Below are 25,672 nucleotides of genomic sequence, written 5' to 3'. Positions count from 1 at the left end.
CAGTTAAAAAAAAAAAAAAGAATCTATTGTTTGGGATTGCACAAACTAACATCTATGCATGGATCGTCAAAGCTAGGCGTGGTTTGCACTTAGGGATAACCTTCCTCTACCCAACTCCTCCAATCAGCTTCTACCTTGCCCCCACAAAACCCAACACCCCCTTCAGACTAGGCAATAAAGTAAAATATGCCGATTGAGAGGCTTATGAGTGGTGCTGCATTAGAGGGTCTAGGGTGAAAAGAAGTGGAAGGAGGTAGAGAGGGATATGTGAAGGATGGAGTGATGAAGATAAGTTTGAGGAAGCATGTAAAGAAACTTGGGAGACGCCTATTAGGAGCAAATGCAACATACAGTACCATGAGCGAGGGTTCCTGCTAATATGGAGGTTTACAACCTAACTACCAGTTCTGACCTACCTGTACAGTAAAATCCAGTACATCGGTAGCTGAGTAAGCTGTTTTCAAGTTAAGTTAAGCCTAGGATTTGGTGTGACATTGTTGTGTAGGTGATCGGACTTAGGAGCCAAAGGGGAGAAGATGATCTGTGTACAGACCGAGCTGTCAGGGAGTTAGGTGAGGACTGATAGGAACCACACAGACTATAGTGTGTGTGCTGGGAACGATAGTGCACCAAGCATGCAATACCTAAACAAGATGAAACCGCAAGTGAAGTGTGAAATAAAAAAACACTAACCTATCATGCAAGGACATGGGACTAATGACATGAGATGGAACTGATACCCTAAAAATGGAAACTGAAGGAGAGTAAAGTATGAAAGGCAGGACTGGGGGCACACAAAGGATAATGTTGCTATAGTGAATACTAACCAGCCGAGTATATGGTGTTAGTTTCCTAATGCATGAAAAGTCAGCTCCCAAGGAATAATAGTACATTGCGGATTTTATTATAACATATTCAAGAAGTTGTGACTAAAGTGTGAATTTAACAAGAGGTGGCCTGTATAAATTTATTGTGACTGTGTTGATGTCCTGATGATGACCTATCTTCCAAAGACACTTCCTTCTGCCACACACACGCAGTCTGAAGATATATAGAGATTCTGAGTTATACCAGGTATGCTGAGGAGAGGCGCAGGGATACAAATTAGCACTCAGTGGTGGGCAGAAATCTAAGTAACCTCAATTGTCTCATTATTACAATCATACCTCTGCTAGGGAAAAGAGGGTACAATTCAAAAACACATAAGTAACACATATAATAAAGTGATTTATTCAAGACATAAAGGAGGCTAAATGGAGAAGTACTTTAAGAGAGGAGTTTGAGAGGATGATGCCAAGGTGACAGATTACTGGACTCAGAAGTGACACACGTTCCACTATGCAGATTTCCAGTAGACACAATGGGGAGTAATTCAGAGTTGATCACAGCAGCAAATTTGTTAGCAATTGGGCAAAACCATGGCCCTCATTCCGAGTTGATCGGTCGCAAGGCGAATTTAGCAGAGTTACACACGCTAAGCCGCCGCCTACTGGGAGTGAATCTTAGCTTCTTAAAATTGCGACCGATGTATTCGCAATATTGCGATTACTAACTACTTAGCAGTTTCAGAGTAGCTTCAGACTTACTCTGCCTGTGCGATCATTTCAGTGCTTGTCGTTCCTGGTTGACGTCACAAACACACCCAGCGTTCGCCCAGGCACTCCCACCGTTTCTCCGGCCACTCCTGCGTTTTTTCCGGAAACGGTAGCGTTTTCAGCCACACGCCCCTGAAACGCCGTGTTTCCGCCCAGTAACACCCATTTCCTGTCAATCACATTACGATCGCCGGAGCGAAGAAAAAGCCGTGAGTAAAAATACTTTCTTCAAAGTAAAGTTACTTGGCGCAGTCGCAGTGCGAACATTGCGCATGCGTACTAAGCGGATTTTCACTGCGATGCGATGAAAAATACCGAGCGAACAACTCGGAATGAGGGCCCATGTGCACTGCAGGGGGGGCAGATATAACATGTGCAGAGAGAGTTAGAGGCCCTCATTCCGAGTTGATCGCATGGTAGCTGCTTTTAGCTGCCGTGCGATCAGATAGTCGCCGCCTATGGGGGAGTGTATTTTTGCATAGCAAGGCTGCGTTCGCTTGTGCAGCCGAGCTATGCAAAAACATTTTGTGCAATTTAGGAGTAGGTCTGGACATACTTACCCACTGCGATCTCTTCAGCCTGTCAGGTCCCAGAATTGACGTCAGACATCCGCCCTCCAAACGCCTCGACACGCCTGCGTAGGACTCACCACTCCCCGAAAATGGTAAGTTAACGCCTGGATCCGCCTTCTGCCTGACAATCTTCTTGCGTTTGCCACTGCAAAGTCTTTCTTCGTAGTTCTTGTTGTTGCCCAGCGAAGGCCGTCGCCGCGTAACGATGCGCCTGCTTATTACGGCCGCAGCACATGCGCAGTTCCGACCCAATTGCACGGCTGCGAAAAAATGCAGCGTGCGATCGGGTCGGAATTACCCCCAGAGTTGGGTGTGGTGTGTTCAAACTGAAATCTAAATTGCAGTGTAATAATAAAGCAGCCAGTATTTACCCTGCACAGAAACAAAATAACCCACCCAAATCTAACTCTCTCTGCACGTTATATCTGCTAGATTTCCCTGTTTGTTCCACACACCGGGCTGGAATGCGGTAGTCAGATAAATAGGTGCATTTAAGTATCTAGGCATACCTCCCAACATGACCCTCTCCAGGAGGGACAGAATGCTCTGCTCCTGGACTTCCCTCTTTATTTATGATTGCCATCACCTGTGCTGAAACACCTTTCTTACCCATTAATCTGTTCAACACAGGTGCCGACAATCATAAATTAAGAAAAAAGTCCAGAAACAGAGCATGGTGTCCCTCCTGGAGAGGGTCATGTTGGGAAGTATGATCTAGGGCAGGCATTCCCAACCACGGTCCTCAAGGCACACCAACAGTGCAGGTTTTAGTGATATCCAGGCTGCAGCACAGATGGTTAAATCAAAATAACTGAGCTACTAATTAAGTCACCTGTGCTGGAGCCTGGATATCACTAAAACCTGGACTGTTAGTGTGCCTTGAGGACCGTGGTTGGGAATGCCTGGTCTAGGGGGTTACTCAGGTTTGTTAGCAAACCACAAAAGTTAGCAATTGGACAAACCATACTGCACTGCAGGTGGGACAGATGTAACATGTGCAAAGAGAGTTAAGGCCTGTACACACTGGTCGATATATTGGCCGTTCTCTTGAACGGCCGATATATCGCGGGACCGTCGGCCAGTGTGTACGGCCGATACGTCTGTGAACTCCGTCGTTCACAGACGTATTGCGTCGGCTGCGCAGCACAGCCGACGGCCAATATATCTACCGATATATTGGCGCGTCGCTGTGTGTGTACGGGGCGGTCGGCCGCCCGCCCGCCCATACACATGCTGCGGCGGCCGGCGCCCGCCCAGTTCATGACGTCAGTCCCCGACGGATCGGGTAGTGTGTATGCACAGCACACTGCCCGATCCGTCCATAGATATATCTGCAGCTCAATTGATCTGCAGATATATCTTTCTAGTGTGTACCCACCTTTAGATTTGGATGGGTTATATTCATACTTGCCTACCTGACCCTCTTCCATGAGGGAGAAAATGCTCTGTTCCTGGACATTCCTGGTAATGTATGATTGCCATCACCTGTGGTGAAACACCTTACTTATCAATTAACTAGCTCACAACAGGTGATGGCAATCATACATTACCAGGAAAGTCCAGGAACAGAGCATTTTCTCCCTCATGGAGAGGGTCAGGTAGGCAAGTCTGGTTATATTGTTTCTGTCCATAAATACTGGCTGCTTAATTTCTACACTGCATTTTAAATTTCGGTTTGAACACACCCCACCCAAATCTAACTCTCTATGCACATGTTGCAGATACCCCACCTGCAGCGCAATATGGTTTTGCCCAATTTCTAAATTTTTGGTTTGCTAACAAACGTGAATAAGACACTTAGCAAACTGCATCTTTTTTAGAGATGAGCGGGTTCGGTTCCCTGAGAACCGAACCCCCCGCACTTCACTACCCGAGCCCGGATCCGAGTCAGGCTCGGGTTTTCCCGCCTGACACGGAAACAAGAACGAGGCAAAACGTCATCATCCCGCTGTTGGATTCTCACAAGGTTTAGATTCCATATGAGGAGCTGACCGTCGCTGCCATTTTCACTCCGGCATTGTCTAGTGCTGCTGTATAAGTCCAGTCCATTGCAGTGTTGCTCTGTTGTCCTGCATCAGTCCAGTGGTAGTGTCCCTGTGCTGCTGTATATGTCCAGTGCTACTGCCGTATATGTCCAGTGATACTGCTTTATATGTCCAGTGATACTGCCGTATATGTTCAGCGGTACTGCTGTATATGTCCAGTAATACTGCCGTATATGTCCAGTGGTACTGCCGTACATGTCCAGTGATACTGCCGTATATGTCCAGTGGTACTGCCATATAATTCCAGTGATACTGCCGTATATGTCCAGTGGTACTGCCATATAAATCCAGTGATACTGCCGTATAAATCCAGTGATACTGTCGTATATGTCCAGTGGTACTGACGTATAAATCCAGTGGTACTGCCGTATAAATCCAGTGTTACTGGCATATAATTCCAGTGATACTGCCGTATAATTCCAGTGATACTGCCGTATAATTCCAGTGTTACTGGCGTATAAGTCCCGTGATACTGCTGTATAAATCCAGTCCAGTGGTACTTCCATACAAGTCCAGTGATACTGCCGTATATGTCCAGTGATACTGCCATATATGTCCAGTGGTACTGCCATATAAATCTAGTGGTACTGGCTTATAAATCCAGTGGTACTGACGTATAAATCCAATGGTACTGGCATATAAATCCAGTGGTACTGGTGTATAATTCCAGTGATACTGCCGTATAATTCCAGTGATACTGCCATATAATTCCAGTGTAACTGGCGTATAAATCCAGTGAAACTGCCATATAAATCCAGTCCAGTGGTACTTCCATACAAGTCCAGTGGTACTGCCATATAAGTCCAGTAATACTGCCGTATAAATGCAGTCCAGTGGTACTGCCATATAAGTCCAATGGTACTGCCGTATAATTCCAGTGATACTGACGTATAATTCTAGTGGTACTGGCATATAAATCCAGTGATACTGCCGTATAAATCCAGTCCAGCGGTACTGCTGTATAATTCCAGTGGTACTGCCGTATAAATCCAGTGATACTGCTGTATAATTCCAGTGGTACTGGCATATAAATCCAGTAATACTGCCATATAATCCAGTCCAGTGGTACTGCCATATAAGTACAGTGGTACTGCTGTATAATTCATGTGATACTGCCGTATAATTCCAGTGATACTACCGTATAAATACAGTCCAGTGGTACTGCCGTATAAGCCCAGTGGTACTGCCATATAATTCCAGTGGTACTGCTGTATAAATCCAGTGGTACTGGCGTATAAATCCAAGTCCAGTGATACTGCCGTATAAATCCACTGATACTGCAGTATATGTCCAGTGGTACTTCCGTATAAATCCGGTGATACTGGCATATATGTCCAGTGGTACTGCCATATAAATCCAGTGGTACTGGCGTATAAATCCAGTCCAGTGGTGCTGTCATATAAGTTCAGTGGTGCTGTCCTGTGCTGTATATTATTTACTCCAAATATAGGGGTTATTAATATTAAATCCAAATAATTTTTGACCTGTGTGGTTTGGAGGATAAAATAGGGAAAGATCATGAACCACTTCCTCCTACGGCTACTGCTACTGCTGCTGCTGTTGTTGCTGCTGGGAGTCGATAGTCATCCCAGAGGGGAAGTCGGAACACACTTGTACTACTTCAACTAAGTAAATTACTGTCCAACAGTCCTTTGTGAGGAAGATGAAATATGACAACAGTCATCATGTTGCAAAGCGGCTAACTGAGGCCTTGACAGCTATGTTGGTATTAGACGTGCGTCCGGTATCTGCCATTAGTGCAGTGGGACTGCAGTGCCAACCCTAGATGGACAAGGTGTTTGTGCCACACACTTGTGTCTCTTAGCTTAGTCATCCAGCGACCTTGGTGCACCTCTTTCTTTCTTTGCATAATGTGCTGTTTGGGGACTAATTTTTTTAAGTGCTATCCTGTCTACCTCTGCAGTGCCACTCCTAGATGGGTCAGGTGTTTGTGCCACACACTTGTGTCGCTTAGCTTAGTCATACAGCTACCTCGTTGCACCTCTTTTACTTCTTTGCATCATGTGCTGTTTGGGGACTATTTTTTTTAAGTGCCATCCTGTCTGCCACTGCAGTGCCACTCCTAGATGGGCCAGGTGTTTGTGCCTGTGCCGCACACTTGTGTCGCTTAGCTTAGTCATACAGCTACCTCATTGCACCTCTTTTACTTCTTTGCATGATGTGCTGTTTGGGGACTATTTTTTTTTAATGCCATATTGTCTACCATTGCAGTGCTACCACTCCTAGATGGGCCAGGTGTTTGTGACGCACACTTATTTTGCTTAGCTTTGTCATACAGCTACCTCACTGCACCTCTTTTACTTCTTTGCATGATGTGCTGTTTGGGGCCTAGTTTTCTTTAAGTGCCATCCTGTCTGCCACTGCAGTTCCACTCCTAGATGGGCCAGGTGTTTGTGCCGCACACATGTCGCTTAGCTTAGCCATCCAGCAACCTCATTGCACCTCTTTTTCTTCTTTGCATCATGTGCTGTTTGGGGCCTATTTTTTTAAATCTGCCATCCTGTCTGCCACTGCAGTGCCACTCCTAGATGGGCCAGGTGTTTGTGCTACCCACTCGTGTCGCTAAGCTTAGTCATACAGCCACCTCGGTGCAACCTTTTGGCCTAAAAACAATATTGTGAGGTGTGAGGTGTTCAGAATAGACTGGAAATGAGTGGAAATGAATGTTATTGAGGTTAATAATACCACAGGATCAAGGGCCCTCATTCCGAGTTGATCGCTCGGTAATTTTCTTCGCATCGCAGTGAAATTCCGCTTAGTACGCATGCGCAATATTCGCACTGCGACTGCGCCAAGTAATTTTACAATGAAGATAGTATTTTTACTCACGGCTTTTTCTTCGCTCTGGCGAACGTAGTGTGATTGACAGGAAATGGGTGTTACTGGGCGGAAACACAGCGTTTTCGGGGCGTGTGGATAAAAACGCTACCGTTTCCGGAAAAAACGCAGGAGTGGCCGGAGAAACGGGGGAGTGTCTGGGCGAACGCTGGGTGTGTTTATGACGTCAAACCAGGAACGACAAGCACTGAACTGAACGCAGATGCCGAGTAAGTCTGAAGCTACTCTGAAACTGCTAAGTAGTTTGTAATCGCAATATTGCGAATACATCGGTCGCAATTTTAAGAAGCTAAGATACACTCCCAGTAGGCGTAGGCTTAGCGTGAGCAACTCTGCTAAATTCGCCTTGCGAGCGATCAACTCGGAATGAGGGCCAATATTACCCCCAAATTCTGTGATTTTGCCTGTTTTTATGTTTTTTCAAAAATCATCCAGATCCAAAACCAAAACACGAAAGGGTGGTTTTGGCAAAATCTATCCAGATCCAAAACATGAGCATGGAACCAGAACCAAAACCAAAACAGAAAACACGAAAACTGCCGGCCGCACATCTCTCTTTGTGCTTTCAGAAATGACTCTGTGAGCCTGCTGCAGATTCCATGAGCTATGAACTACACTAGTGAGAAAGCCGCTGCCTATTGTTTGACAGCACAGCTAAAAACTAGAGTCAGCCAAATGCAGAATATTTTTAGATTAATGCAGCTGTGATCTAAGCATGTATCCAAGCTGAAGCTATTGCTCTGTGTGTAAGCTAATGGATACCTCATCAGTCTGCCTGAAGTAATGCAAACAGAATATATAGAGGTATCATTTCCAACTCTAGTGCTTTATGTTGGGGACTCAGGTGACGTTACCAATGACATCACTCTCAGCAGCATCACAGTGCACTGGTGCAGGCCTTACCATAGCTCAGTCCAGCTGTAATAGGGGTCATCTCCTTCCAGCAACACACCGGATAGCGGAGCCGCGTCACCAGACCTGAGTGAGTGACACAGACAATCAGAATGAACAAGACTGACAGGAAAAATAGGAATTTAATACCTACCGGTAATTCCTTTTCTCCTAGTCCGTAGTGGATACTGGGGAACTGTACTTTAGTACCATAGGGGTATAGATCGGGTCCACTGGAGCCTGGCACTTTAAAACCTTTAGTGTGTGTATGTGTGTGCTGGCTCCTCCCCTCTGTGCCCATCCTACCAGAATTGGTCTAGGAAACTGTGCCCGAGGAGCGGACATACCATGAGAGAAGAAAACAGGTACAACAGCGGTGAGGCACTAAGCCAACACACAACCACAACCGAAAAGGAGGGCGCTAACCGGAACAGAGGATAGCAACACCAACCGAACCAAGGAGAGCACAGCTATCCCAACAACATAAGGGGACCAACCAAACACTTACTCAGGTAAGCATGAATCGAAGCACTGAGGCGGGTGGCCAGTATCCACTACAGACTAGGAGAAAAGGAATTACCGGTAGGTATTAAATTCCTATTTTCTCTTATGTCCTAGTGGATACTGGGGAACTGTACTTTAGTACCATGGGGAAGTCCCAAAGCTCCCAAATGGGTGGGACAGTGCTGAGACCACTGTAAAACCGCCTGACCAAACTGAAGGTAGAACCAATAGAACTTAACAAAAATGTTCGAACCAGACCAAGTAGCAGCTCGGCACAACTGTATGGCCGAGACACCCCGGGCAGCCGCACAGGAAGAGCCCGCAGATCTCGTTGAGTGGGCCTGAATAGACGTTGACAAAGGCAGAGCTGCCGAAGTATAGACTTGTTGAATGGTCAACCTGAGCCAACGAGCAATTGATTGCTTAGAAGCCGGTCGACCAATCTTGGTGGCACCATAAAGGACAAACAGCGAATCAGATTTCCGATGACGAGCAGTCCATTTGACATAAACCTTCAGAGCCCTCACCACATCCAAGGACTCTGGACCAACAGAAGCGTCAGACAACACCAGAACCACAATGGGTTGATTCACATGAAAAGCTGACACCACTTTCGGCAAAAACTGAGGTCGGGTCCTGAGTTCCGCCCTGTCTTCATGAAAAATCAAATAAGGGCTCTTACAGGATAAGGCCCCCAATTCAGAGACACATCTGGCAGACGCCAATGCTAGTAACATCACAGTCTTCCAGGTAATAAATTTCAATTCCACCCTATGCAAGGGTTCAAAACAGTCCGATTGAAGAAAGGACAAAACCACATTGAGATCCCACGGAGCCGTGGGAGGTACGAAGGGTGGTTGCATATGAAGAACTCCTTTTAGGAAAGTCTGTACTTCTGGCAACATTGCAAGTTGTTTCTGGAAGAAAATAGATAGCGCCGAAATATGCACTTTGATGGAGCCTAAACACAGGCCCATATCCACTCCCACTTGCAGGAAAAGTAGAAAGCTACCAATTCTAAATTCCACGGGAGAAACCTTTCTACTTTCACACCACGAAACATACTTTTTCTAGATACGATGATAATGTGTTGACGTAACCATCTTCCTGGCCTGGACCATAGTGGAAATAACCCTGGAGGGAAGACCTTTTCTGGCTAGAATCTCCCTCTCAACTTCCAAGCCGTCAAACGTAGCCGCGGTAAGTCTGGATAGACGAATGGACCTTGCTGAAGAAGATCCTCTTGAAGCAGCAGAGGCCAGGGATCCTCCAGAGCCATGGTTAGGAGGTCCGAGTACCACGCCAGTCTAGGCCAATCCGGAGCAATTAGAATTGCTTGAACGCTTTCCCTTCTTAGTCTTTTTAGAACCCTTGGGATTAGCGGTAGAGGAGGGAACAGGTACGCAAGCTGGTACGTCCATGGTGTTGCCAGCACGTCCACTGCTACAGCCTGCGGATCCCTCTTGTTCTGTAACAGTAACGGCATAGCTTCTTGTTGAGACGAGAAGCCATCAGATCTATCTGCGGACAGCCCCACCGGTGAATTAACTGTTGAAACACCTGGTGATGTAGGCTCCATTCCTCCGGATGGAGGTCGTGTCTGCTGAGTAAGTCTGCTTCCCAATTGTCCACTCCTGGAATGAATATGGCTGAGATGGCCTTTGCGTTGGCCTCCATCCAGAAGAGTATTTTTGACACCTCTCGCATTGCCGCCCTGCTTCTTGTTCCCCCTTGTCGATTTATGTACACCACCATTGTGCCATTGTCTGATTGAAGCTGGATCGTCTGATCCTTCAGGAGATGGGAAGCTTGCAGAAGGGCATTGTAAATTGCCCTGAGTTCCAGGATGTTTATCGGCAGAGCAGATTCCTGATTTGACCACGTCCCCTGGAACCGGGCCCCCTGGGTCACAGCCCCCCCAACCCCAGAGGCTGGCATCCGTTGTCAGGAGAGTCCACGAGTGGATATTGAAATTCCTGCCTTCTACCAGGTGAGGAACTTGTAGCCACCATAAAAGAGAAATCCGGGCTTTCGGAGATAAGGTCACTTCCTGATGCAGGTGAAGGTGAGACCTTGACCATTTGTCCAGCAGATCCAGCTGAAATGGTCGGGCATGAAACCTGCCGTATTGGAGTGCCTCGTAAGCAGCTATCATCCTCTCCAGCAAGCGTATGCAAAGATGTATGGATACCCTGCGAGGACGGAGCACTGAGCGCACCATAGCTTGGATAGCCAAGGCCTTGTCTATCGGAAGAAACACCTTTTGAGACACTGTATCCAGTATCATTCCCAGGAACTGAAGTCGTTGGGCCGGTTCCAGGTGAGATTTCTGAAAATGTAGGCTCCAACTATGATTCGTAAGGAGGCAAGTCGTCAGATCGATGCTGTGCAGTAGACGCTCCCTGGACATAGCCTTTATTAGGAGATTGTCCAAGTAGGGGACAGTGTTGACTCCCATCATGCGCAGTTGCAGCATCATCTCCGCCATGACCTTGGTGAAGATCCTCGGAGCTGTGGATAAGCCAAAGGGTAAGGTCTGAAACTGGAAATGGTCGTCCAATATGGTGAACCTGATGAGGCGGCCACATGGGAATGTGTAGGTAAGCATCCTTGACATCTAGAGATACCAGGAATTCCCCCTCCTCCAGACCGGACACCACTGCCCGCAGGGATTCCATCTTGAATTTGAACACCCACAGATATACGGGTTTAGAGACTTCAGGTTCAAGATGGGTCACACCGAACCATCTGCTTTTGGAACGACAAAAAAACTGGAGTAAAAACCTCTGTTGCGTAACGGAGGAGGTACTGGAACCACCACTCCTGTCTGCAAAAGTTTTTGAATAGCCTCTTGCAAGGTAACGTTTGTTGCAGGTAAAACTGGTAAGTGTCTGGAACAAAAAACCCTCTGGCGCTACTGGATAGTGCTATTAATAGAAGAAAAAAAGTTTTGTATATATATATGGTATGTTTTATTTTGTGCAAGATAAAATAGACAACTTATTTAGACAGATGTTGAATAAACAAATGAATAAATGGTTAAGGTTAGTGTATAGCAAAGAAAGATAGTGTGAATATGAAAGATCCTAATATGGTTACTGTTAATATGTTAAAACGTACTGCAGATGCAGTTTGGTTAAAAAGAAGCAGGTGATAATTAATACAGAAGCGGATTTCAGATAACAAGTGTAAATACAAATTAAATACCAATTAAAACACAATCGGTTAAAATATGAGGGAGATCAGTCCTCTAATACTTGTATATATACGGAGTCTGTTGCGCAGGGTAATAGTTTGTATGCAGATTGTCCAAAGTTCATATACTATTAGCCTTGTGGGGCTTTGAATTCAACAGCTTTAAGTAGGATCTTTCATATTCACACTATCTTTCTTTGCTATACACTAACCTTAACCATTAATTCATTTGTTTTTTCAACATCTGTCTAAATAAACAACTTTTTTCTTCTTTTAATAGCAATATCCAGTAGCGCCAGAGGGTTTTTTGCTCCAGACACTGCTAAAATAGGAACCATCTGAAAAGATTTTTCCATCCTAACCTAGGCTGCACGGATATTGACCTATACAAATATCATTTATTTAAGGGAGCGCAGACCACATTCCCAGCTGCATAAGGGTAAAACTGGTAAGCCCGACTTGAAAAATCTGTGAGGAGGAAGCGCTTGAAATTCCAGCCGGTATCCCTGGGAAATGAGGTCCCTCACCCAAGGATCCTGGCAGGACATCGCCCACACGTGGGCGAAGTGTTGAAGGCGAGCACCTACCTGAAGGTCGCCCTGCTGTTGGGGCCAACCGTCACGCAAAGGCTTAGTGGCAGGGGACCCGGTGGTCTGGTCCAGGGATGCAGCAGTTGCAGGTTTACGGGACTTACCACGAGATCCTCCGGGAGTAGTGGAGACCCCTCGGCCCCTGCCTCTGAACCCTGCACACGAAAGGACTGCAAGGACGGTCCTGGGTAAGAACGTCGAGCAGGTGGTGCAGCCAATGGCAGATAGGTAGACTTACCCGCCATTGCCTGAGAGATGCATTTATATAACTCATCTCCAAACAAGGCATCACCGGTAAATGGAAGATTTTCTACACCCTTTTTGGAATCAGCGTCTGCTGACCATTGACGTAACCACAGAGCTCTGCGTGCTGAAACTGCCATAGCAGTAGTGCGGCCATTTATCTTACCCAATTCCTTTATAGCTTCGCTCATAAAATTTGCAGTATCCTGTATGTGTTGCAGCAGAGTAATGACCTCATCCTGGGGCAGAATGTCTAATCCATTCATAACCACTTGACTACTGCCCTAGAAATCCATCCACAAACTATTGTGGGGCGCTGTGCTACGCCCGCTACCATATATATTGCCTTGAGAATGGTCTCAATTTTACTGTCAGCAGGGTCTTTTAGGTATATAGCCCCTGGCACCGGCAGTACCAATTTCTTAGACAGTATGGACACATACCTTCCTGTCATCAGCTGGGAGGGGAAATGTAGATAAATACCTCTGAGGAGTTTTGAATTTCTTGTCAGGGTTCACCCATGCCTCCCTGGTCAGGGAGTTTAACTCCTTAGACACAGGAAACATGGCTGAGGTCTTGGGTCTAACATTAAAGTACAACTCCTCATCTGGTTCTGCTTCCTGATCAGGTATGTTAAGAAACTCTCTTACAGCATAAATGAGGGCCTCCACCCTGAAAGACAGAGAGCTGTCCTCACCCATTTCATCATCATCTACATCAGGCCGGTCAGAATCAGAATCAGACTGGAGCACCTGTGGCAGTGAGCATTTATGTGAAACCAACAGAGTGGGCTGAGAAGCCCTTCTGGTATCTGCTGCTTTAGTCATACAATCAATAGACTGTTTTAACACCTGTCTCTCCTTCTCCTTCTCTCCTTCTGCAGCTAGTTTTGAATTCACATTGTAAATCAGGTTCTTAAAAGTATCTTGCCAGTCAGGTGCCTGTGAACTGTGTCCCTGTGGAGATAAGGAGCACTGTTCACACATGAGGGACCCCACAGAAGAACATAGATGTTTATGCTGGCTGAAAGTGATAATACACAGTACACAGAATGCCTATTAACAGTGTGGAGCACAAAGCCTTGTTGAGCCACTGTAGTCCGCGGCGGGCACTGCAGCTCGTGGCCCGTGACCGATGCGTGACATGCCGCCAAACCGCACCGGGGACCCACTAACCGGGACCCCGGTGTTAACACTCAACGCACCTGCGACTCTTCGGCTAGCTGCTGGCGTGGGCACACACAGTGTGGTGTGTGAAACAGCACCTCAGGAGCTCAGTGCCCTGTCAGCTGGGATTACGAACCATTAACCCTCAGGAGGTTGGTTCGGTCCCCCCTCTAAGTTCCACGAAGCAGGTATCCTGAAAATAAATAACTAAAATAAAAAATAAAGGAAACTCTCTGGAGCTCCAGAGAAATTCACCCAGCTCCTTGGGCACATTTTTCGAAACTGAGTCTGGTAGGAGGGGCATAGAGGGGAGGAGCCAGCCCACATACACACACTAAAGGTTTTAAAGTGCCAGGCTCCAGTGGACACGATCTATATCCCTATGGTACCAAAGTACAGTTCCTCAGTATCCACTAGGACATAAGAGAAACAACATCTATATGTATAAATGCGAAAGCCCTCACTCACTCACTCACTCACTCACTCACTCACTCACTCACTCACTCACTCATAATTAATTATCTTACTTCCCGATATGTTAGGAAGCTGAAATTTAACATAGTTACTCTTCAGGTGGGAAATAGGAAAACTACATAATTAGAATTTTAATAAACCTCCCATAAGGGGATGAAAAGGGGGTTGATGCTGTGTGAACGATTACGCCCAAACGGACATTCAGATCAAAATTTGGATTGCACCTTCAGTGTGTAGAATTTAATAAACTACAAAAATGTTCCTGTCACCTTTTATCATATCTGCTACGGATGGTCCTCGGGTAATGGCAAAAACCATGGATTAATATTAACTTACATTAAGACGTCTCAAGTTTACATCTCTATAGATTTACCAAATTTTTGACACTCATTTATATTTACAACCGTGAAAATCAGAAACTCCAGTGCGAAGAACGGGTACAGGGCCGGTTCTAGACCTTGTGGCGCCCAGGGCGAAATTCCCCCCCCCATCCCCCCCACAGGCAAAACAGGGTTAGTGCGTGGTAAAAAATAGGGGCATGGCTTCATGGGGAAGGGGCATGGTCAGTTATGCCCCCTGTAGCTGTGCCCTCGGTAGTTGTGCCCCCGGTACTGTGCCCTCAGTAACTGTGCCCCCTGTAGCTGTGCCTTCAGTACTGTGCCCATTGTAGCTGTGCCCCCAGTACTGTGCCCTCAGTAGTTGTGCCCCCAGTAATGTGCCCCCTGTAGCAGTGCCCTCAGTAGTTGTGCCCCCAGTACTGTGTCCCCTGTAGCTGTGCCCCCAGTACTGTGCCCCCTGTGTAGCTGTGCCCCCAGTACTGTGCCCCCTGTAGCTGTTCTGCTTACAAAAATAAATACTCACCATCCCCGCTCCTGCTTCCCGACCGCTGCTGCCCTCCGTCTCCAGCCACCGGCGCCGCTCCTCGGATCTATGGGAGAAACGTCATGACGTCTCTCCCATAGTACCTCATAGACACTAGAGGTCAATTATGACCTTTAGCGTCTATGGCCACTCCCACAATGCCGTGCGGTGTGCGATGACATCATCGCTCTCCACACGGCATTGGCACCAGTAGCGGATCTTGCCATGGCGGCGGCACCCTGGACAAAAGTCCTGCTTGCCCGTGTCAAGATCCGCTACTGAACGGGTAGTACAGCTAGTTATATTATAATATTAATCATATTCCACATATGGGTAGATATACCCACCTACTATAATCATTTACTAGAGATACTGTCTAACCAAGTGTATCTAGCATATTTACTGGAGTGTCCCCATTAGAAATATTAAGCAAATGATTGCACCAAACTGGACATTTCCTTCTAAAAATTAGTCATAATTAGCTTCATGCATTACTGGCTAATCTGTTGTTTGAGGTCAGATCACTATTTTAAAGGGGAGACTAGCGCTGTGGTCACCTTCCATAATGCAATCATTTCCCAAACATTTGTGTATACGCTTAGGTCAATGGCTGCTTAGTACAGATCAGGAATGCACTCCAGGGTTGGATGCTGAGACGGTAGCTAAAGTCGTTAGAGAGTCACCTAATGAGCTGCGGGCTAGTAAACCCCAATGGTAAATTGGACAGCATGTACACACTGACATTTCTGCACTTCGATATCACAAAACCATTGTCTCAATATGATAGACGCAAATATGTATACTCCAACAAAATATATTGTGGGATATTAAAATAGATGCAACATAGAAAGATTGCATGCTCTGTGCAACACTATAATTTCATTATGCACTGGTTTCCAAATATGCCACCTAACTGTTGAACTTTGTACTGTTTTGCTGCATCATGGTGAGTATATATACTGCATTGCTGCATCATGATTAGTATACGTACTGCATTGCTGTTTCATGGACAATTTACATACTGCATTACTGCATCATGTTCAGTATACATACTGCATCACTGCATCACGGCCAGTATATGTACTGCATTGCTGCATCATGGTCAGTATACGTACTGCATCACTGCATCACGGCCAGTATACGTACTGCATTGCTGCATCATGGTCAGTATACGTACTGCATTGCTGCATCATGGTCAGTATGCGTACTGCATTGCTGCTTCCTGGTCAGTATACGTACTGCATTGCTGCATCATGGCCAGTATACATACTGCATTGATCCACCACTTTCGTACTGCATTGCTGCATCAAGGCCAGTATACGTACTGCATTGATCCACCAGTTTAATTATATGTACTGCATTGTTGCATCATGGACAGTATATTTACTGCATTACTGAATCATGTCCAGTATGAGTACTGCATTGCTGCACTATGGCAAGTATGCGTACTGCATTGCTGCTCCATGGTCAGTATGAGTACTGCGTTGCTTCGCCATGGCCAGTACGTGTATTGAATTGCTGCATCATGGTCAATGTATGTACTGTATTGCTGTATCATGGTCAGTATATGTACTGCATTGCTGCATAATGATGTATTGTACGGCTTCCTTCGGATTTATATATCATAAATACTAAGGGGCTGATGCAGAGTAAAACGCAAATCACTTTTGTGGATATAGCTCGTCATGCTGTACAGCGGAAACTAGGTGAGTACAGATGATGCAGAATTCCCTGTTTACATGAGCTTACAATTTAAAAGAATAGGGAACACACACACACACACACACACACACACACACACACACACAAAACCCAACAGCAGCTACACGTACCTGCACAATTGTGCTGGTGGTAATTAATAAGTTGGGGGATAGTGGTGAACACAAACTTCTCAGCCAGGTAGTATTTCGGAGACGAATCATTTGTTTTCCGAATGTGATAATGTTTCACTGTGGGAATGCCGTCACTGTAGAGGAAGTCACAGCACAGGTCAGTTATGGAACAATACAAACCTTTACTCTAGGGCACAGGTTCTCAAACTCGGTCCTCAGGACCCCACATGCTTCATGTTTTGCAGGTCACCTGTAGATTTTTAAAATGTGACAGTTGGTGATACACAGTGCAGCTGCTGGGTGACATGGAAAACGTGAACCGTGTGGGGTCCTGAGGACAGAGTTTGAGAACCACTGCTCTAGGGGATATTCACTTCTCCACAGTGGCATTGAATTGTCTTCTGTAATGTCTGGGGGAAGACACTTTATGACCAGTTGGTGTGCCCAGAAAAAATAGCAATGAGTGGCTACTGTAATAGATGGTGATGAACGTCATGTGGCCCACTGACAGAATGGTGGCATAGTGGTTATCAGGGTTTGGTACGAAATCCGTGTAAACCGCAGCTCGTAATTTGGCAGCTGTTCGCCATCTGAGGATAGCGAACAGTTTCACATCCAAACTCCAATTTTATAGAATGCGCTTGATAAATATTACTTCAAAGCTGACTCACTTCTCCATTCTATTCACTGGTTCATACATCTCCCCCTCCATGTGTATGGCCAGCTAAAGTCCCCAATGGACAAACACCACACATTAAATGTTGTCATTAATCAGATGTTACATACAAGCACTGCTTTCTTCTGATGTACTATTGGCACCTTTTCTTAAGACCACAATTGAATTTATTATAACTTGTTCCAGAAACAGGAAGAAATCTAAGTTATTTCAGAAATGAGTAAAGTAATCAGAGTGTGTGGAGTCTGAAAGTCACTACACATCTTGTAACATCTTGTTACTTTAGTTTAGATGGGTTCCAGCACCAATATTATCACAGAAACATAAAGTTCTGCATGCAAGACTACAGTCCCATTCACTGGATTCATTCCTATGCTCTAAAAATATAGTGGCATAGTAATTATAGTGGTATAGTAATTATTACCCTAAAGACTTTGTGAAGATAGATACTGTGTACATCCCAGGCTGCCTTGAATCCCGAACCATGAATGCACCTTCCTTTCCCTGTATAGGCACAGAAGAAATACAACACATCAACATAGGAAAAGTCAGGTGGGAGTTGGAGTAAACTGGTGATTAGAAAACGCCTCTCACCTTCATCAACAACAACAATATCCTCAATAAAAAAGTTTGTAGAAAACCTATATAATGATTGGGGATGTGGTTATGTGACCGGTGGTCAGTAGACCGACAGTCACAATACCGACACAGGATCCCGACCCTTGAATATCCCACCAGTCGGCTATTCTCACTCGTGGGTGGCCATACAGTGGGAATAGAACCTGTGGCGAGCGCAGTTTTGTTGTCCTCCCCCCCCCCCCCTCCAGTCGGCCATTCAGCTGCTGGGATCCCGGCGTCGGTATTGTAACTGGCAGTCTCCTGACCGCCGGTCACACATACCCAACCCAATGAGTGTGAGTCTTTGCTGGAGAAACTGTAGCCAGGCCCATTGCTGGGCAAATCATAAATGACTGCTATTGAACATATGAGCATCCATCCACTTGCCTTTTAACTGAATTTGAATTGCACTGAATCGATGCATCAAATCTATATGTTACCAACCTTCTACAAAACACGGGATATCAAACCAAATCATATCATGATCCCCATGACAACTCCACTTTTTGTGAAGACTAAGGTCACCTCCCAGGCTCCACACTGCACATGGATCGCAGAAGCAATCTCAAGTAATAACAATGTCGTATGCAAATGCGCATGTCATCGCACACATTGGTTTGTAGACATTTCGCACATTGCTCAACTGCGCAAACAACTGTACCTCTGGAATCAGGCCTGAAGGATATATCAGTACATCCAGTAACTGCAAATTATAACTTTGTGTCTTCTACATTAAAATCACAGATAGTACTTGATAAAGTTACACTTGCCCATGCACTCCTCAACGTCCATAGCCATTTGGTTATTGTAGACCAAATTGGAACCAATATCATTGCAGGTAAACTCCCTAATTTCCCAAGATAGCATCGGGTACAGAATTCCTGACCTCTCCAATATTCCCAATGCTTTCCAACAGAAGACATTTGATGATATGAATATGTAATGCAGTGAGACCCTTTCTCAGGCACCCAAAATATTGGCAAATAGCTACTACATTATACTTTATGGTGTGCATATCCGAGTCATTTTCTTGATTGTAGCTGCTGCATAGTCCTGGGTCCCAGAACCTGTTATCTTGGAGGTGTTCATCTGCAGTGAGATTGGCTTACAGAAAACTGCTGCTGAACTTCATCATTGTCTGTACATTTCATGGTAGTACCTGAGAATGTACCCTCACCTCTGGCCCTCATCATTGTTGAGGATCTTGAGAAATGAGCACCTGCAACACCCCAAACTGTTACAAATACAAGTATTCGCCATATCCTATGCTTAGATTTCATCTTCTGTTTACAAAATAGACCCAATTCCCTTTCTGCTTATTTGCGTGAACATGAACCAACCACACAATGTGGATCCTGAGGATCTAGCAATTTTGCCTGACAACTAAATGACCGCCATTTTCCAGTTTGGCCGCACAGATAAGGATGATCATGTCATCGTCCAATCAGGAACTCTTCCATTTATCATTCTAATTTAGTTACAACTAGCTAGAGTACCCGGCGTTGCCCGGGATTTTAAAAATCTTTGTTTACAAAAATAAATTGAAATATTAAACAAACAGTATAAATAACACTGTAGATAGCTGAATAACTGTGCTTCGCTACGGGATGAGGATGGTAACTTAGAATGATAGTTGTTCGTGAATTTACGTTGGTTGGAGATCTAGTGTATAGGCATATCTTGCTTCCCTGACACACTTTGTGTAGTGGCCGAACGCCTTTTTGGTCCCGCAAAGGACCCTGCTCTTCCCACTATACAACTCTCAGTCTGTGGCTTCTTGCTGCCTCCATTCCCCTCCTCACATCATGTCACTGCCCCTGTCACATGCGGCCCTGTCATCACTGACATATCATGCAAGTCCTGATATAGTCTGTGCTGCTGGCCCACCCCTAGGGGTGCTAGTGGTGTGTAAACTTTCTATTGGCCGATGTCGGACCGCATGACATCATTGCACAATAACCTTACAACTAAATGTGAACTAACTTAACTTATCTAGAAATAACGACACACATAAATAACGACACAGACCACTGAAATGCCATTAAAATCTGTCAACCATTATTTATTTTAATTTAAACTAAGTATGGTGGCAAATAAGAAAGAACGGCTGGATCAGCAGTGACATTACGACTTATTGCCACTACGCATGTCCACGACATGACTTTCTTTATCTCATTGGCTGCACCAATAAGTGCTGAGTCCCAGCTCTCTCACCAATACACCATAATAGCACCGGCCAGACAGCCAAGCCCAATGACCCCCGGTAAGGATAGCCAGAGTATCCAATGTATTGGGCAAACAGCGGTGCAATAGGCACTGTAACCGCCGTTCTTTCCCGCCACACACCGGGTCAGCAGGAGCCGGTGCCGCCACCATACTGGAAAAACTGTCCACTACAACACAACCTGACTATGCCCTAACTAAATCAAACCAAGCTATCGAGTACCCTAAAAATGGTCTACAAGAATAAACAAGTACCCTCATCAGTCAAATGGACGCCATCAGGTCTAAATAAATGGGCATCCTTAAAACTAATAAGTGGGTGGGAGACTACTGCGCCACCAAGATCCAAAACTGTCCTGCCAATAAAATCATTAACCTTGCGCCGGGACTTGTCCAAGACAACACCAGGCAGCGGACTATGCCAAACCTGACGCGGAATGATCGCGGACCAAACCAGTCGACACCAAGGCCACCACATCATGACCTGCTCCAAGTCATGCGCCATCCGATGACATAACACAAGAGAGGGCAGAGATCCTATGTCGTTACCCCCTAGGTGAAGGACCAACACTCCCGGGGGACCATGGGATTTAACGTGCAAGGTCAAGGCAGGCAAAAGTTCGACCCATCTCATCCCCCTACGACCTAACCATCTAACCCATTGTAAAATGTTAACAGAAGCTGAGTCCCTGGACAGAGGCGACCTAGCCGCCCAATATACAAATGAGTGGCCCAAGATCCATATAGGGTGCATGTCGAGTGACACTCCTGAAAACAAATAAATACAATAGGTTAATAATGTAATCCGAGTGGTGCCGAAACGGGAAGGGCGGGCCAGGAGAGGGGAACGACCTGTTCAAAAGTGAAAACCTGCCACGGAGGGCGCAAGCCAATAGCACCCCCCTGGGTTCTCAGGAGAAAAACAGGGCAAATTCTAATCGGTCAAATGCTGACGAGTGGCCAAAAAAACAACAGGTCAAGTCCATTCGAGGAAAAACAAAAAAAACACGGGGAAACAAGACGGAGCAGAGGCCACCCTCGCAGACTAACACAGTAAATTCCATGCGGCCAAGCGAAGGCAACCCTACCCCGCCTTGCCGGCCCGCCTTCCTGCTGCTCCGCGAGCGAACTGAAAACAAAACAAATCTGAGAACAAGAAAAAGATGAATGCAGAAAATACAACTTTAGCCAAACCTATGGAAAGGGTCGGACCGTTATCGGGCATAACCTTTATAGGTATTGGGTTTCCAACGACCAAGCGATTTGATCTCGGCTTCTGAGAAACCCAATGACGCGGCTGTGTTGCAGCCCCAATGTGAAAGGAATGGGAGCCATACATTGATGGTGACAATCCCAACGCAAGGAGACAATTCCTAAATACCCACTGAAATTGGTAAACAGTCAAAGGGGACCCATCGAGATGCAGGATCCACACTCCGCAACCACGGGGCCGCAAATTACAGTACGCATGAGCCAACGTTATGGGACAGATATTGGTGTTAGGGCAGGCAGGTAATACAACCCAATGCCTGCGCCCCAGTTGAACCATCTTAGACTGGCTGAGTTTGCATACAAATGTGTCCGTCAGCAGCACGTGGGACTTAAGCAAAGGGGAGCCCGCTGACCTGGAGGGCGCTACCAACTCACCAATCCAAAAGGCTCCGTGAAAGGCCATCGCAAAGGCGAGCCGGAAAAGCAACACCTCTTGGGGGATACGCAAACGAACGGTAATATGTCCATTAAACTACCCAGCATTGCAACAGATATAGGTCGCCTGCGATCCTCTGACCGTAGAGCGGAACGCCCCCAGCCCCGCATAAAATGATTCACTAAAAAGGTTTTAGTGAAGTCACGTCTACCATGCAAGCGCAGGAAAAAGTAGATTCCTGCCAGCATCTGACCGACAACAGCCCACGACTTCCCTGCGACATACAGGCGCCAGATGAAGTCCAATAGAAGACGAAAAGAAGGCTTACCTTCGTCCCGCCTGCACGCAATAAATGCTTCCCACCAATCGAACGCTGCCCGATATCTCACTAGCGTGGCTGGAGCTACCGACTGGCTTGCCATAGCAGTTATCCCTGCCATATAACCTGCCAACAATGAGAAGGGCAAACGTCACCTGTAGCGCTGCAGCAGGAGCCGATGCATGAAACCTATCCCACTGTCGCCTAGAAAAAGCGTTGTCAATCCCGCTGTCTACCCCTAGTACGTGCTGAGCAACTAAGTATACATGAAGTCACAAGCAGCGCAAGGCCAGGCGGGCCAACAAGCGAAGAACCGGAAGCGAGGAATGATCGCTGGCCGTTGATCGCCTGCACCACGCCCAGATTGTCGCACCAGAGGACTACGTGCAGGTTACTAACCCGTTCACCCCGCAACTACAATGGGAAAAAGTTCCAGCAACAAAAGGTTTCAGGGCAAGCCCCACTGGAATCAGGCCAAAGAGCGGCAGACCATGCACCATCGGGGGACGCACTGTGCCCCCAGGAAACCTACACATCCGAGAACAACAGTAACCAGGACTGTGGACCGTAGTAGACAACCAAATGGATACGCCATTGAACTCACATAGAAAGGTAACCCAAAGTCGCAGATCCCTGCAAATTTCTGATGACAATCTAATGAAGTGATGCGTCCTACGAGCGCCAGTCGTCACCTGCTCCAATTTGCGACAAAAGATCCTACCCATGAGAATGACCCTGCAAGCAAGATTGAAAAGACAGAGAAGGGATCGGCACTGGCGCAAGGCAACCTTGCCACTTACCAATGCCCTCTGAATTCCCCCCGCAGGTTGGCAACTATGACTAAAGGCAAACGGCAGCAGCCCGCCTAAGTATCTATCTCTATGCCTAGATACGAGAGGCAAGTGCAGGGACCCTCACATTTGTCTGGAGCGATAGGTACCCCGAACTCAGAAAAGAGTGCTTTCAAGGAGAATAGTAGCCGCGCACACCTGACTGAGTCGGAAGGGCCCACGCACAGGAAATCGTCCAGATGGTGGGCGACACCCGTTTCACCTGTCCCAGCACAAATGCACCAATGAGAAATGAACTAAAAGCCTTGAAAACAGCACAGGAGACCGAGCAAACATGGGTAGGCATTTGTCGATGCAAAATCCGTCGTCCAGTCTAAAGCCCATGAAACGAAACGAATCAGGGTGCAATGGCAAAAGACGAAATGCAGACTCACCATTGACTTAACCCAATAGCACATGGGGCCCCGCCGCTCTGAATAATTTTAACACGGCATAAATGACTGATACGTAACTGAGGACAGGGCCTCGGGATCGCATCGTTAACTGACGTGCCGTCTACGTAAGTCCCTGCCCTAGTGCACAAGCAACATCAGTTTCACCTGACAAGGAGGCTTGGGAGACCTGTCTCGGGGCGGCTGATGCCGAAGACTGCTCGCTGTCGCCAGGATCACCCTCCACCATGTCCACCGGATCTGAAACACGTGAGGGAACAGAAGGTGCCAGCGAAGAGCCAGGAAATTGGTTATATGCAGACGCTTGCGCATCGGACCCATCGGCAACTAGTGGTTGCTGTCCAGCAGAAGAACCTGGAGCCGCGCATAACGACGTCAGTTGAGTACCTAGCAAGTCACTGACCTGCCCCGCCGATCCACCCCCGGACGCCTGCGCTGCCAATAGGGCAGTTAAAATACCTAACATGGAAACCAGTAGCATGGTAACAACCCCTGTGTCCCCGGCCGCAGGCGGACCCGCCACTGGTGTAACAGGTAAGGTAGGTTCACCACCAGCCAAACGCCGAGCACCTCCATCCGGAAGTGCAATACCTTGAGCTCCATGTCTAGCCCTACGCCCAGTAATTGCCTGCAGAAGGGTGGCACCGACCAAGGGGTTCACAGGCAGATGGGAGGTACCCCAATACGGCCGACCCTGAGTGGCCGCTGATGCCAGAGCGTCTGCCGCAGGAGACCGAGCCGCGTGAGAAACATATTTCACCCCCTGTCTTGGTGCAGCGACACAACGCCTACCGACACGCCGAGCCAGTGCGCCTTGTGACAAGAAGGACGCACGGGCTACAGCCCCCGCATGTGCCCCACGACCCTGTGAGGTCCCTACAACACCTGCGCTGGCAGCGATGGTAGTGGGGAATAATCCCCTGGAGGCAAGCACTGCATGCCCTCCAGGGGACAACCTTGGCAGTCCCCTTATGACTACCCTATGGGGGATGGCCGGTACGCCCATACCCCTGGAGGCTGACACTGCAGCACTTCCAGGGGAGAAAGGCGCCTGACCCTGTCCGCATGCTCCCGCCGCAGGCCCGACCCATGCACCACGGGCGGCGATGCAGAGGTGGGGAATGCATTGGAGTTAGCCGCCGCGACCTGCAGGAGGCCACCCGAGCGCGTTGCGGGTCCCCCGGCGGAAGCAGCTGCGAGACAGATGGGGGCAGCCCCAGTGAGCGCATCCGCAGCAGCTGTCAGCAGAGAAGGACTGGAGGACGGGCGGCGGCGCAGAGCGGGAGGCTCCGCTGAAGCCGCCTCCAATGCAGCAAGGTAGCGGGCAGGTGGGAGCGCCCGTCTGTGTGGGCGATCGGCCATTGTACAGGAAAACAATGGAGTAGAGAGAAGCAATAAAAGAAAAGGAATTAAAAGTAGAATATAGAGAGGGAATAGTAGGCCAAGTATAGAGAGAAAGAATCAAAGAAATAAAGTAGAGCAGAGCAAAGAAATGTAATAGAAAAGGCAAGTGATTACTCACAGGAGCAGCACGACCTTCCCATGAAAATTCCAAAGAGAAAGAGGCAGCTGAAACTCCTGTCCTCACTCAAAATGTCTGCTAGCTCCTCCCTAATACTACCATTAGTCTAATTAAAATCCAACCCCCCAGACCTATTAACTGTTTAATAACCTGCTAAATTGTGCAAGGCCCATCCAATCCTACGGCCTTGAAGTTTACGGTCGCTTGCGCTATTTGCACTCGGTCTTCATTACCCCCACAGTGTTTGTTCCCAGAGTGTAAGTCATATGTGTAGCAAGTTTGGTGTAAATTGCTCCAGGCATTCTAAAGTTATGCTGTCTGCTGAAAAACTCTGTGCTGCTGTGTTACCCCTAGGGGTGCTAGGGGTGTCTTACCCCAACAGTGTTTGTTACCAGATTGCAAGGCATATGTGTACCAAGTTTGTTGTAAAATGGTCCAGGCATTTAGGAGTTATGCTTTCTCCTGAAATACTCTGTGCTGCTGTCCCACCGCTAGGGGTGCAAGGGGTGTCTAACCCCCACAGAGTTTGTTCCCAGAGTGTGATATGTGTACCAAGTCTGTTGTAAATTGCTGCAGGCATTCCAGAGTTATGCTGT

General features: G+C 47.0%; 1 protein-coding gene across 1 annotated transcript in view; it reads right to left on the bottom strand.

Annotated features, from left to right (window-relative positions):
- The window catches only part of ITK (IL2 inducible T cell kinase), a 158,169-nt gene that overhangs the window by 31,450 nt on the left and 101,047 nt on the right, over positions 1–25,672 (bottom strand). The window contains exons 9-11 of the mRNA XM_063928378.1: positions 17,928–18,007; positions 16,828–16,961; positions 7,975–8,049 (exon numbers count right to left, since the gene is read on the bottom strand). Coding sequence (XP_063784448.1) covers positions 7,975–8,049; positions 16,828–16,961; positions 17,928–18,007 — 289 coding nt within the window. The remainder of the gene's footprint in view (positions 1–7,974; positions 8,050–16,827; positions 16,962–17,927; positions 18,008–25,672) is intronic.

This window comes from Pseudophryne corroboree, chromosome 6 (genome assembly GCF_028390025.1).
Source record: "Pseudophryne corroboree isolate aPseCor3 chromosome 6, aPseCor3.hap2, whole genome shotgun sequence".
NCBI lineage: Eukaryota > Metazoa > Chordata > Amphibia > Anura > Myobatrachidae > Pseudophryne > Pseudophryne corroboree.
This window is presented reverse-complemented; position numbering and strand designations above follow the sequence as displayed.